Source organism: Astyanax mexicanus, chromosome 18 (assembly GCF_023375975.1).
Source record: "Astyanax mexicanus isolate ESR-SI-001 chromosome 18, AstMex3_surface, whole genome shotgun sequence".
Classification (NCBI taxonomy): domain Eukaryota; kingdom Metazoa; phylum Chordata; class Actinopteri; order Characiformes; family Acestrorhamphidae; genus Astyanax; species Astyanax mexicanus.
In genome coordinates, this window is record NC_064425.1 from 44525845 (window position 1) to 44540367 (window position 14523).

Consider the following 14523-nt stretch of genomic DNA (forward strand, 5'->3'; position numbering starts at 1 on the left):
GGAGGCCACGCGATTGGTCAGTTCGTGGAGGGACGTCAGTGTTTCCGAATGGCGCGTGAATATGAAAGAAGAAAAAAACAACAACAGTGTGCCGTTGATGGAGAGAGAGAGGGAGAGATAGAGAAAGGGGGGTGTGCGCGAAAGAGTGAGAGGAAGAAAGAAGTAATTAGTAAGAGAGAGAAAGAGAGAGTGAGTGAGAAAGTAAGAGTGAAAGTATGAGAAAGAGAGTGTGAGGGAGATAGAGGCTGTGTGAGGGAGAGAAAGAAAACGAGAGAAAATAAGCGAATTTGTGAGAGTGAGAAAGAAAGAGTAAGAGTGGGAAAAAGAGAAAAAGTAAGTAAAATATAAAATAATAATAATAAAATATATATAGATATATATAGAGAGAGGAAGTAGGAGAGAATGAGAGATAACTAGGGAAAGAGAAAGAAAGAAGGAGAAAAAGAGAGTTAGAAAAAGGGAGAGTGTGAATAAGAAGTGTGAAAAAGAAAGCTCTCTCTCTCTCTCTCTCTCTCTCTCTCTCTCTCTCTCTATATATATATATATATATATATATATATATATATATATATATATATATATATATATATATTTGCAGAAAATGAGAAATGGCTAAAAAAAAGATGCAGAGATTTCAGACCTCAAAAAAGGCACAGAAAACAAGTTCATACTCATAAAGTTTTAAGACTTTAAAATAAATATTTGGTGGAATAACCCTGTTTTTAATCACAGTTTTTATGCATCTTGGCATCATGTTCTCCTCCACCAGTCTTACACACTGCTTTTGGATAACTTTATGCTGCTTTACTCCTGGTGCAAAAATTCAAGCAGTTCAGTTTGGTGGTTTGATGGTTTGTGATCATCCATCTTCCTCTTGATTATATTCCAGAGGATTTTAATTTGGTAAAATGAAAGAAACTATATATATATAAAGCTGTTGCTTAGTGGTTGCTAAGGTGTTGCTATGGTAAACATGTTGAATGTTAAAACGTCACAAAAGTGAGTACACTCCTCACATTTTTGTAAACATTTTACCTTATCTTTATTGACTATTTTACATTAAATAAAAGTGTAATATATTCAGTGCTGGTGTTTGTGGTGTACACTTTTTGTTAGATACTGTAGGTAGTGCTGCTGTTCGGTTGCAATATATTTTTTATTGCTCCTTTAAGCAATTCACTGCACAAGACCATGGAGTAAGGAATAGAAAAAGTAAAAAAACAATAGAAGTGGATGAGTTGGTAATTAAAGTTGCATGCAATCAGGTACAGCTGTACTTGTGAGGTTATAAATCTCCTTTTTCCTATAGTGTTTTATTACACCATGTGAGTGACATCATATGTACAGCTTTTTAAATGTTAATTTAATTTAATTAATTTAGTCCAGCAACATAAAAAAGTGGAGTCAGTAAAGCATGTACCACTTTGTAATGCTCTTTGTAAAGATGTTTAAATACCAAGGATATCAAGCAGAACAGGGTCATTATTGTCATATTTATGTTTCAGAATTCTACACATATTATCTAGTGTTGCTTATGGGATCAGCCCTCTTGGCTTACATCTTTTAAAACGTCTCTATTGCTTATTCATAATACATACAGTGTAATTTTCAGTGTTATCCACTGAGTGGCGTTAGGACCCCATTGTTCAGCCTCTGTGTATCATACCTCTACACTGGCATCACAGTGAAAGTGTGGGAAAAAGTTACATCCGTGTCTTTTTTTTAAGTGCACAAGTTTTATAATTTTATTTAGATTATTTAATTTGTCTAGATGTATTTTTATGTAAACACAAACACACAGATGTTGGTTTGCTATTCTTGTGAGGACCATTCACATAATAATAACTAAAGCTTATATATTATACTGCACCTAACCCTTAGATTGGGCCCCAAAAATCTGACCCAACCCAAGCCCGTCCCACTCAGTCCCATAAACAGTCATTATGGGCCCGAGCCTGATTTAAACCCAACATTTTTTTATTAAGTAGAGTATTAAAACTAAGCTTTTTAAAACATTTTCGGGCTGGTTGAATGTGCAAAATCTGTTCATGTTAAAGATGTCAATTAACATTGCAACACATTATTTAAGACTTTTTTGTGTAATAACTAATAATAACTGTAGCTACTTTATACTACATCTAACCTTAACCTAACCCCTAACCTCAGCGCCCAAAATTTAAGCATTTCACTCTTTTAGAATTTTCAATTAAACTAACAAATTTGGTGTATATATATAAAAAAACAATTTACGACATACCACTATGCTTGTGAGGACTTACAAAGGTAGCAACACATTCAAAAGTGTTCACACACACACACACACACACACACACACACACACACACACACACACACACACACAGTGCATCCACACACAATAGTGCACTCTGGGAGCTGCAGTGTTGTGTGTCTCCAGTAGCAACGCCGTTCTCTATTATGACGGACTAAACGTTCTGACCTCTGATCAGAAGCGACCAATAAAAAGCCGGAATTTGGCTGACCACTACGTCATGATGAAGAACCTGTTCTAGCAAGTAGAAAGTTTATCTGTTTTTTTCTTATTATTCAGTTTTACTTGTTTAACTCAGATTTTGGTGATACTGGTCATATTGGTTGTTTGTTCCCACAGAGGCTGGAAGAGGATCAGGTGGATCAAGACATGGAGAGTAATGGTTAGTTCTGTTCTCTACACTGATTTACATTTTTTACAGTTTTTACAAAAATATAAAAGTCTGTTTGTTATTAAAAGAATTCCACCAAGTCTCAACATTTCTGCATAATTGACTATAATTAACTAATTAATTAATTTAACATGAAATCTTCTAACATTTATTATAAGATTTTACTTTCAGTTTTGTTTATGTATAGCTATAATTATACAAACATTTCAAAATACTAGAATAGCTACGTTCTTTTTAATAATTAAAAAGCAATATAAAAATATAAATGATGTTACATCATTAAAAACAAAATTTTGTTAATTCTCTTGTGTGACGAGTGTTCAGCCATGTTTAATTATTTTGCACCAATCAAGATACAGATGCAGCTCAAACATTTTAAATATTATTGAAAAATTACTTTATTTCAGTAATTCAGTTCTATTTTAAGCGTTTATTTCTTTTACTGTTGATGATTATGAAACTTACAGCCAATAAAAACCTAAAAATCAGTGTCTCAGAAAATTAGAATATTATATTACAAGACCAATTGGTAATTTTGGCAGTGTGGGCAGTGTGCCAAGTCCTGCTGGAAAATGAAACCCACATCTCCATAAAAGTTGTTTTCAGCAGAGGGAAGCTGTAAGATATGAAGTGCTGTAAGATTTTGTGGGAAAACAAAACTGCACTGACTTTAGACTTGATAATAAATCACAGTGGATCAACACCAGCAGATGACAGACATGTCTCTCCAAATCATCACTGATTGGTGGAAACTTCACACTAGACCTCGAGCAGTTTGGACTGTGTGTCTCTCCACTCTTCCTCCAGACTCTGCTCTCTTAAATTCCTTTAAATGAAATGTAAAATTTAATGATGGTCAATTATTAGTTCTGTAGCTGAGCAATGATTTTGATTTGTACTGAATCTTCTAAATGTCTTGTTTTCAAGATAAAAAATGGGACCCATATGAGACGTCCCAGAGACGGGATTTTGTATACAGACCCAGCTCATCCACTTCCTGTTTACGGTACACCTTCTATTTTTCACAGTTCAATAAAATATATAATATTCTTTTCCATACAGCACTATAAAGCCGGCTTTAGATGTATTCTGTTTTATAACGTAAAGTTCAGACTGATATCTCAGATATATGGATTTGTGAGATTCACAGAGTGACTCTATTCCCTCACGGTTTCCCTCCAGACCCCTGACCTCTCAGGCCTATAGAAATTCATATGACCTGGCTGATCCTGTGGGCGGAACTGCATACAGACAAGACTATTACTGGAAACCTCAGACTAAACCTGCCTGCATTCGCTCTGGATCAGCTTCAGGCAACAGCAGGAACAACCCACACCCAAACCAGGTAATACACAAACATATACACTATAGGACTGCATATATATATATATATATATACTATATTATATTTCCATAAATCTTCTTTTATTAACTTTATATAGCACCTTCTGTACAGTGAAATTCAGCTCTATATGTAAACCACTCAAACCACTTCAGAAGGTGGTCTGAGACTCATTTAACAAAGATAGAAGTCTGATAACTCAAACCACTTCTGGAGTTGATCTGAAACACACTTAAATCATTTCAGGAGGTGGTCTGAGACACATCATGATACAAATCTGATTACTAAAGCCACTTTAAGAGCTGGTTTGAGACACATTTAAAACAGATACAAATCTGATTACTCAAACAACTTCAGGAGATGGTCTGAGACGAATTTAAAACAGGTACATATGTGATCACTCAAAGCACTTCAGGAGATGATTTGAGACGCATTTAACAAAGATAGAAGTCTGATAAATCCCTTTAAGAGGTGGTCTGAGACAAATTTAAAACTGATTTATGTGTGAGTACTCAAACCACTTCAGAAGGTGGCCTGAGATGCATTTAAAACTAATACAAATCTGATTACTCAATTATTTCAGGAGGTGGTCTGAGACACCACTTTAGGAAGTGGTCTGAGATGCATTTAAAACAGATACAAATCTAATTATTAAACCAAATTAGGAGGTGGTCTAAGACACATTTAAAACTCAAGCCACTTTAGGAGGTGGTCTGAGATTGATTTAAAACAGGTACAAATCTGATTAATCAAACCACTTCTAAAGGTGGTCTGAGACACATTAAAAACAGATCCAATCTGATCGTTCAATTTCCTTCAGGATGTTCAAGTTGTTTATGTGCATTTGCACATCGGTATCCCCAATGAGTGCATTCTTAAATAGCTAAATGCATTTATTAATTTGGACATCTGCTGTGTGTTGTGGTTCTATGGTGAATGGGATGAAGAGTGAATGATAAATTAACAAACAAATGTGCTAAAATCAGCAATTATATAGTTATGGTTACCCACCTGTAAGGTAAATGGCCCTGATAAAATGACTAATAAGTCAAATGTAAGACTCTAGCAGGTACATATGTGGATTTAAGTGTAAACTAACTTTTGTCTTCTGCCTCTAGGCATTTCTGGTGTGGAGGCTCGCCCGGGGACACAAGCTTTGTGAAAACCCCCCATCTGAGGAGGAGGTCCGGAAGGTTCTGTCAGCTCAGTACAGATCAACGTACAGGACTGACTTTCTGGGGACACCACAAGGTTAGTATCCTAACTCTATAAAATATATTAAATAAAATATACTATATAGGCAGGAGCTTTTATTGCATCCCATTTTAAACCTATAGTCATTAGTGTGGAGTCGGTCCCCCTTTGCAGCTCAAACAGCAGATATGGACTTTTGTTACTTTTAGCATGTCGGTGTGTAGTGCATGCTTTGTTTTTGCAGAGACCTGGACTTTAAATTCATGCACACATGCATGCTGTGGGATTCATATATGCAGAAACACTGACCTTCTTCAAAGCCTGCTGACCTGACCAGCTGTTCAACAATCCACCTGAGTAATGCTTCTGGTTTAACAGCAGGGGACGTTATGAACCGGAGAAGCCCTGCTCCATATAAACCCGGCCGTGATGCTCCGCACTGCATCCAGACTGAGATGAGGTTTAACTACAGGAAGCCTGTGCTGAATACTGAACTTCAGGGAAATATGACTCGCTATGGGTGCAACGCTCTGCACGCTGTGTCACCAAAAGGCATAGGTACGTTTTAGAGTAGCAATATCTATTTTAAACATGTATTTCTTTTATTGTTGATGATTATGAAGCTTACAGCCAATGAAAACCAAAAAATCAGTATCTCAGAAAATTATAATATTATATAAGACCGAATTGGCACTTTTAGCAGTGTGGGCAGTGTGCCAAATCCTGCTGGAAAATGAAATCTGCATCTACATTCATACTAGACCTCGAGCAGTTTGGACTGTGTGTCTCTCCACTCTTCCTCCAGACTCTGATCCCTTGATTTCCTTTAAATGAAATGTAAAATTTACTGATGATCAGTGATGGTTTGGAGAGTCATGTCTGATATCTGCTGGTGTTGATCCACTGTGTTTTATTATCAAGTCTAAAGTCAGTGCACAAGATCTTACAGCACTTCATGCTTCCCTCTGCTGATAACAACTTTTATGGAGATGGGGATTTCATTTTCCAGCAGGATTTGGCACACTGCCCACACTGCCAAAAGTACCAATTGGTGTTATATAATATTAACATTTTCCGAGACACTGATTTTTGGGTTTTCATTGGCTGTAAGCCATAATCATTAATCAACAATAAAATAAATAAACACTTAAAATAAATCACTCTGTGTTTAATACATCTATATAATATATGATTTTCTCTGAATTACTGAAATTAAGTAAGTTTTTTTGAGATGCACTAGTATATCCTCACTAACACAATTAAACCAGCAACAAAGAAATATACAATTCAATAGACAGGGGACTTGTTTCATGAAGACATAAGATTGTTTGGTATGTGTTTTTTTTAATAATTTTTTTAATATATTTGTCTTTATTTGATTATATGACTTTAAACAGACATAGTACAGAAGTAATGGGAAGATTATTTTACTTCAGATTACATTAAAGTTAAATTATTAACAGGTAATCAGTCATTTGTGACAGAATATATTTAAAAATACCTTCTCAAAACCCTGATTATATTTTATTTTCTAGTCCCGTCTGTAGTTCACAAACACGTCATTAACCAGGAGAGCAGAAAGCTGCTCACCACATACGATCGGCATTTCGGAGGTAAATGTGCGGATCTGCCGGCAGTCCTCAGGTCTCTACAGCCTGAAGAACTCCAGCACTTCTGTAAGAAATCACCTGAAAAAGGTAAGATATTATTATTCAGTGATAATAACTCATTTTCTTATGCAATGCTGTGAAATCTCTCCTCACCTGCAGTTTACTCTAGTGGTTTTCTGTTCACATTCATCATTACACACTTAGAAACAGTGATTTTTATTACATTATTAAAAAATTTGTAGAACAAACTATGTAGAAAAAGATGGAATTATTTAGTATGGAATCCAGAATATGTTTTATATATTTTATATTCTTCAAAGTAGCTCCTCTTGTTTAGATGATCAGTTTTGAACATCTTTGCTGGATTTTCTCAGTCAGTTTTATGAAGTAGAGTCACCTGGAATTCAGCCATTCAGTTAACAGCTGTGCTGAACTCATCAAGAGTTAAATAAATTTGAATTTCTTGTCTCTTAATAAAGTGTTTGAGAGCATCAGTTAAAGTAAAGTAGTGAAGAGGTAGAGTTAGGTATAGGTATACAGTGAATAGTGAATATTTGAGTAATGTTCGAATCCAGATTATGAAAAGAATTACTCAACTAAGTAAAGATAAAGTAAAGTAAAGCTCAGTCAATTTAATAAAATTTTAAGAAAAGTATCATCAAGTGCAGTCACTGCAAAGACCATCAAACATTTTATAAAGATGAAACTGGCACTCATCAGGACTGCTCCAGGAAATGAAGAGCAAGAGTTTCCTCTGTTGCACAGGATAAAATAACAGCTCCCCAGATAAGAGCACCTTAATGCTTCTTCAGTATTTTTTTTTGGTTTGTTCAGCACTTTTAAGTTCTTACATGATTCCTTATGAGTTACTTCATAGTCTAATAAAATATATAAGAATAAAATAAAATAAAAGCATTGAATAAGAAGGTGTGTCCAAACATTTACTGGTACTATGTGTCATATATGTGTAAAATAAATGTAATAAATGTATGTGTTTGTTTTCTGTCTTTTGTAAATGTACAGAAAAGCTGGTGGTTCAGGATTTTTTGAAGAGAGACTCTCGTCCTCCTGGTAAACTGAAGGAAATGAAGGAGTCTGCGGGGGTCTCATGTTCTCCTGCAGTGCTGGAGAGGATGTCAATCTGGCCTGGGCCTCTATAAAAATGTTGTATTAATGCATTGTGATGCATTTCTTATTGTTATTGTTATTGTTTGTGTGTGTGTCTGTATAAGAATAGCAATAAAAAACGTCTAAACCAATGAAAGACATTTTTAATAGTTTTTCATATAAAATATGCCAAAACAGGAGAGTTGAGGTGCACATTGAATTCTGCGTGATTTGATCAGCTGTGGTTTTATATTTTTTGGATACAATCCGGGTTAGCACCCGAACATCCCTTTCAGACAGCTTCCTCTTACAGCGTCCACAGTTAATCCTGTTGGATGTGGTTGGTTCTTCTTGGTGGTATGCTGACATTACCCTGGATACCGTGGCTCTTGATGCTGCATCACAAAGACTTGCTGTCTTGGTCACAGATGCTCCAGTAAGACGTGCACCAACAATTTGTCCTCTTTTGAACTCTGGTATGTCTCCCATAATGTTATAGTGTGCATTGCAATATTTTTAGAAAACTGCTCAAAGCTCTTCCCCTGCTAATTGAACCTTCACACTCTGCTCTTACTGGTGCAATAATGTGCAATTAATGAAGATTGGCCACCAGGCTGCTCCAGTTTAGCTGTGAAACCTAAAATCCCACACTAAAATGACGACAGGCGTTTCAGTTTCATTGGATTATCCAACCCCTGTACATCCATATAGGTGTACATCTCTTTTAGCCATTTTTTTTTTTTGGTTCTTCTATTTCATCCTTCAAATAACCCTTTAAGAGTGTAGTTCTACAAATACAATCTAATCTTCAGAACTGCTTGAATGCATGATGTTATATATGATGCAAGGTCAGGTTTTCTCCTTAAATAATTTTTTTACATATTTATTTGGTGTAGTATAGTCTCAGGCTGTTTCTTCCACTGTTCCCGGTGAGTGAGTGCTTTCGAATACCCCTGCTGAGCTCTCAGCACACAGGGGACTGTAGTGTTGTGGCGGCTGAGTGGCTTGAATAACAGGTACACAGGTAACCTGAGACTCAGGTGAGCTGTGGGTTGGACTGTGGAGTGCAACCATGGCTTCTGCTCACCAACAACAGAAGCCTGGAATCTCTGTGCAGCAGGAGCTGTCCGAGCTCTCAGACGAGGAGAGAGGACTCCTCCAGAGCGCTGCAGGGATGCCTCTGGGAAAGAACGCTCGTCCCTCCTCAGCTCAGGGTCGAATCCAGACCCAGAACGTCTCCAGGTACGCTGCTTTTTATTACCTGTCTTCTGCAGCTCCTCAGTCCAGATCAGCCTGTCCGTGCTCATCCTCAGGCAGGTCAGGTGTTTGACCAGCTCCTGCTGAAGGGCTAATTTGCTCTGTTGTGTTGAGATGTGTTGTGTTGAGGTGAGGTGAGGTGAGTTAAGGTGAGGTGAGGGCCGGGGTTGGTGGAGAATTTGTATGCAGGTATTAGCAGCCCCGTCTTTTCTTGTTCCCCTGTGTTAGGAGATTGTTTACTGTTTCCAGGAGAACCCAGCTGTAGCGCAGTGCGGCACCATGCGGGAAGATGTCTGTTAGCCGGCCGATAACCACATCAGCCCGCGTCCTTGAGGACTAATTAATTTGTGTTTTGACAAACGAGGATATAGAGCTTGTTTGACGTTTATTTGGTTAGTTTTGACCCTCTTGATATTACTGTGTGCAGGAAAATAATAAATAAATAAACTTTATCCAGTGTGAATTATTACATTTTTACATTTGGCATATTCCGCCGATTCTGTGCCATTTATGTCCCCAGGAAATTAGATATACTCTAGAAATGTGCACACAAAATAACTTTAAAAATACATCTTGTACATTGATCTAATTGTAAAAGTAAGATATGTATTTAAAAAAAAAAAACATTAATAAAAACTACTTAAAACACGACAAAACTAGCAAACCCCCCCCCCCCCCAACTCTCTAACTATAAACTTTACCATGAAATATAATTAATAGATGTAATATTTTGCATGGTTGTGTGAATGCAAGACTCATCTATGCTTAAATATATTTTTTTATCATAATAATAAATCCATAATATTTAAGTTTAAATACACATTTTAGTTCCTTTAGTCCCTGTTGTGTTTCACTCAGTCCTGTTACCGTTACACATTACCCCCTCTGCTGAAACATCGGGAACAACTACTAATTCTACAACAGGAAGTCACATCTATAACAGGAAGTTACAGGAAGTGACATGAGCTGGTTCTTCTGAAGATCATGGGAAGACCAAAATTAAGTTCCTTCATTAGTTTTTTAATTTTTTTCTGTATATTGATTTTATTGCAACGATGACTGAGGAGGTTATAGTCAATCTCAACAGTCCTCTTACCTAAATTAATTCTTACATCTTTTATATCATCATATTTTTTATGTAAATTTTGGGAAAATCACTAGAATGTGCTCAGTGTCCTCATGCAATTAGCATAGCCGTCATTTAGCTGTTTTTTTTTTGTTGTGGTTTTGCTAATTATTATATGCTAAAAACTCATTCCTGTTACTTTCATTCCTGTTACTCATGTAAACATAAACAGAAAGAGGAATGAGTTTCAGTAACAGGAATTATTATTATTATTTTCTCATAAATATCAATTATTTGAACACGCAGTCAATAACCATTTCTTTAAAATAAAGACTTTTTGATGAATGCCACATGATTATAACAAGACATGAAATCATCATTTGCTTTATTATTTTCATCAGTGTTATACAATGTAAGCCTGGATAAGTTAAATGTATTTAAATTATTTGAGAAAAGGATTTAATGTATAAGTAATGTTAGCTAAAACTTGAGTTAAATAGATTAGCAATTGATTTACATAATAATTCTATTTTTAAATGTACAATGTTGTGAATGCATTGTGAATGACCCCACTCATCCCTCACACAAACTGTTCTCCCTCCTGCCTTCGGGAAGGAGGTACCGCAGCATCCGGTCCAGCACGACCAGATTCTGCAACAGCTTCTACCCCCAAGCCATCAGACTCCTCAACTGCAGAGACTGAACTGATGGTTTTTCTGTACATGCACACACACTCTTACCCCACTTACCCCAGAAAATGGAAAGCACTAAAAACCATACTACCTCACTGGTCTTTTTTGCACACTGCATAATTTGCACACTGTCTTGTTATTTATTATTCTTTGTCTGTATTGTGTTGTATTGTCTGTCTGCACTTTTGTACTGTTGCACTATTGTTCTGTCTACACTGTGTTTATGTGCACCATGGTCCCTGGAGGAACGTTGTTTCGTTTCACTGTGTACTCTGTATATAGCTGAAATGACAATAAAAACCACTTTGACTTTTTTTTTTACTTTGACAAATTGCTGCTTTGAGAGTCTGATCATTTCAGCATGAACCTGTTTGACTACAAAAAATATCCATGTTAAATTTTACCCTGTGTTAGAATGGGACCCTCTCTACCCAATTATCACCTATAAAATATAAAATACTGCAGAATAGGCTTGAATTCAGTCTCTATACTCAGCTGATAAACTATTTTACTGTAGTAATTTGCTCTCCTGCAGTGTTCTGACTGAGACTGGACCTGGACCTGGAGCTCCTGGACCTGTGCTGATAAAGCAGACTGGATCTGAACTTCAAGAGAAACGTTCAGAGAAAAGTGTGAATCCTGATTGGCTGGAGAGAGCACTGCTAAAGCAAGAGTACCGACGACACTCTCTTCCTCTCGGAGACGCAACAAAACTCATCACCCAACAGCGCAGCATCCGTAACCCTGCGTCCTCCCTCTCTAAACTCAAGGTAAACTCAAGATTTTACTGCAGTCTGAGTGAAGAGAGCACTTGAGTTTCTGAATCAGTTTCTCTGATTTTGCTATTTATAGGTTTATGTTTGAGTAAAATGAACATTGTTGTTTTATTCTATAAACTACAGACAACATTTCTCCCAAATTCCAAATAAAAATATTCTCATTTAGAGCATTTATTTACAGAAAATGAGAAATGACTGAAATAACAAAAAAGATGCAGAACTTTCAGACCTCAAATAATACAAAGAAAACAACAAGTTCATATTCATAAAGTTTTAAGAGTTCAGAAATAATCAATATTTGGTGGAATAATCCTGGTTGGTTTTTAATCACAGTTTTTTTCATGCATCTTGGCATCATGTTCTCCTCCACCAGTCTTACACACTGCTTTTGGATATCTTCATGCTGCTTTACTCCTGGTGCTGGTGCTGGTCCTCTTGATTATATTCCAGAGGTTTTCAAATTTTTTCTTAAAATCAAAGAAACTAATTTTTAAGCGGTCTCTTATTTCAGCCATTTCTCATTTTCTGTAAATAAATGCTCTAAATGAGAATATTTTTATTTGTAATTTGGGAGAAATGTTGTCTGTAGTTTATAGAATAAAACAACAATGTTCTTTTTACTCAAACATAAACCTATAAATAGCAAAATCAGAGAAACTGATTCAGAAACTTATTTTATTCAGAGCTGTATGTTGCATTTGATTTTGCTAATACTGTTTATATAGGTTGACCAGATTGGCTTATTGATCATATTGGTGTTCTTGCAGTTTTTTTATTTATTTTTTTGCTGGTGATGCTAGTCAACAAACTGGCCATGCTTTTATTTTTATCACCAAACATGTTTTTTCATAGAAACAAACAGGGGTTCTTCTATAGCATGACTTAAAGACCCATTGGTTTAATTGCTCTTTAATGTGATCTGTTTTTTTTTTTAATCTCTGTGAGAGATAGAAAGAGACGTCTAGTTCACTTGGAAAAAAATGCTATGTTAATAAAATGGTGATATTCATACTTTAAAATCAACTTAAACCTTAAATGATTTAATAATAATATTATTTATTTATTTTAAGTTATTTTAAAAGTTAATTAGAAGAAGCCCCAAGCCCCAAAAAGTGTCCCATTCTTCTCATAATGATTCTAACCTCATGGTGTCACTGGAGCGCTGGGTATCTTCACTTTGGGTCAAAAGTCATGCTCCTCTTCTGGAGAAAGAGAGAGCGGCGTTATTGAAGCTCCAATTGAACCCAGAAGCTTCTGGAGGACGTCCCGGGGGGGTTTTGGCAGAAATGACATTTTGAATCAAGTGTGGAATCCATTAATTTATTAGGCTGACGGCGGCTGGGGACCGTCAGCCGAGGAGGAGTAATCTGTCACAACCGCTGATTGGAACAATTGACACAATGCATTTGCATTATTTATTCAGCGGAGTGCCTGAGCTTGTAGCACATCAGGTACAGTAGCCCTTCTTTGATTAAAGCAATTCTGTTTATACTAGAGGCAATTTGCCACCTCGCTGCACAGCGAAATAGGTTCTAAAGTTTTGTTGTGCGTCTGTCTGCCACCAGCGCTCAAATTCTTCTCCTTATCAGGAATCTGCAAAGTGTGTAATCAAACAACCTCTCCGTAACACAACCGCCCTCTCCGTAACACAACCGTCCTCTCCGTAACACAACCGCCCTCTCCGTAACACAACCGTCCTCTCCGTAACACAACCGCCCTCTCCGTAACACAACCGTCCTCTCCGTAACACAACCGTCCTCTCCGTAACACAACCAGGCACTGGAGATATTTCCAGAATTCACAATTAGGCCGGCCTGATTTGCAGGCAGCTGTTACTGGGCCGGAGTTTCTGTTTTTTTTGCGTCATTACTGTTTATTTATTCATTTTTATTTATTTTATTTATCTAACACTTGTACCCGTGCATTTTTAGCAGGTCAGCGCTGCAGACGAGGAACTGGTTCCAGCTGATTTCCCTGCATATTTTATAGATAATTTGTATTGGTAATTACCTGACAAATGGGACATGTTATAGCGTTATAGTATTAAGGAATTACATAGCGTCTAAGGAGCTCCGCATTTGCCTGGGTAATGAAGAATTAATGAGTAATCTCGCTTTGCTCTTTTCATCATTTTTCATTTGATTATAATGACAGAGCCATTAATTGGCGTTGGGATTTTTAAGAGCTTGTTATTTTTCCTCGCTGTGTGGAATAGCGGGCTGTCAGAAACTAAAAAAAAAAAAAACTGTGCAGGTAGATTTTTGTACTCTAATGTTATAAACAGTGTGCTTTTATATTGAATATTAAAGAAGAACTCTGGTGTAAAACTGATTATTGATAAAAAGGACTGACCTTTGTTGAATAGCACACCTATTAAACCTAGTTTAGTGCTTTTTTTTGCCCAGCACTCTTTACAACAGGCATTTTGGGGCATATTTTGCCTTGATAAATAGCTTTTTACTCTGTTTTCCAGCTTAAAGTAGCTCCAGGAGAGCCCTGACATTTAAAACGAGGCATTAATAACTTAAAAAGTGCAGAAGAAGTTGTGTAATAAAAAAAATGCTAGCTTCAGCTCTGAGCGCTGCCATCACTGTACTGATAGTGATAATGACATAGACATATATACATAGACTCCGCATAGCCTGCCTCCTGGCGGAGTCTATGTATACATATCTATGTTATTATCAGTACAGTAAAGGTAAATACTTTTTTTTATCATGTTTTACTACACCCAAAGTCAATTTTACACTAGAGATCTCCTTTAACGTAAATTAATTTAAATTTTAAAGGGGAGA

General features: G+C 36.4%; 2 protein-coding genes across 2 annotated transcripts in view; both read left to right on the forward strand.

Moving 5' to 3' along the window:
- Nucleotides 1-1412: 1412 nt before the first annotated feature.
- Nucleotides 1413-8102, forward strand: LOC111192166 (testis-expressed protein 26). Its single transcript, XM_049467069.1, has 7 exons — nt 1413-2672; nt 3609-3687; nt 3864-4026; nt 5142-5274; nt 5596-5775; nt 6753-6914; nt 7851-8102. Exons 1-7 carry the CDS (start codon nt 2660-2662, stop codon nt 7985-7987), a joined length of 867 nt encoding a protein of 288 aa, XP_049323026.1. The 5' UTR covers nt 1413-2659; the 3' UTR covers nt 7988-8102.
- Nucleotides 8103-8970: 868 nt separating this feature from the next.
- Nucleotides 8971-14523, forward strand: part of wdr95 (WD40 repeat domain 95) — a 46102-nt gene continuing 40549 nt past the window's right edge. The window contains exons 1-2 of the mRNA XM_022668804.2: nt 8971-9176; nt 11485-11719. Of these exons, the coding sequence (XP_022524525.2) occupies nt 9007-9176; nt 11485-11719 (405 nt within the window). The 5' untranslated portion in view covers nt 8971-9006. The remainder of the gene's footprint in view (nt 9177-11484; nt 11720-14523) is intronic.

Excerpts from the sequence above, each read along its gene's own strand:
- LOC111192166 (XM_049467069.1), top strand. Across the intron at positions 5,275-5,595 it reads CTTTCTGGGGACACCACAAG|CAGGGGACGTTATGAACCGG; the intron begins GTTAGTATCCTA and ends CTGGTTTAACAG. Across the intron at positions 5,776-6,752 it reads TGTGTCACCAAAAGGCATAG|TCCCGTCTGTAGTTCACAAA; the intron begins GTACGTTTTAGA and ends TTTATTTTCTAG.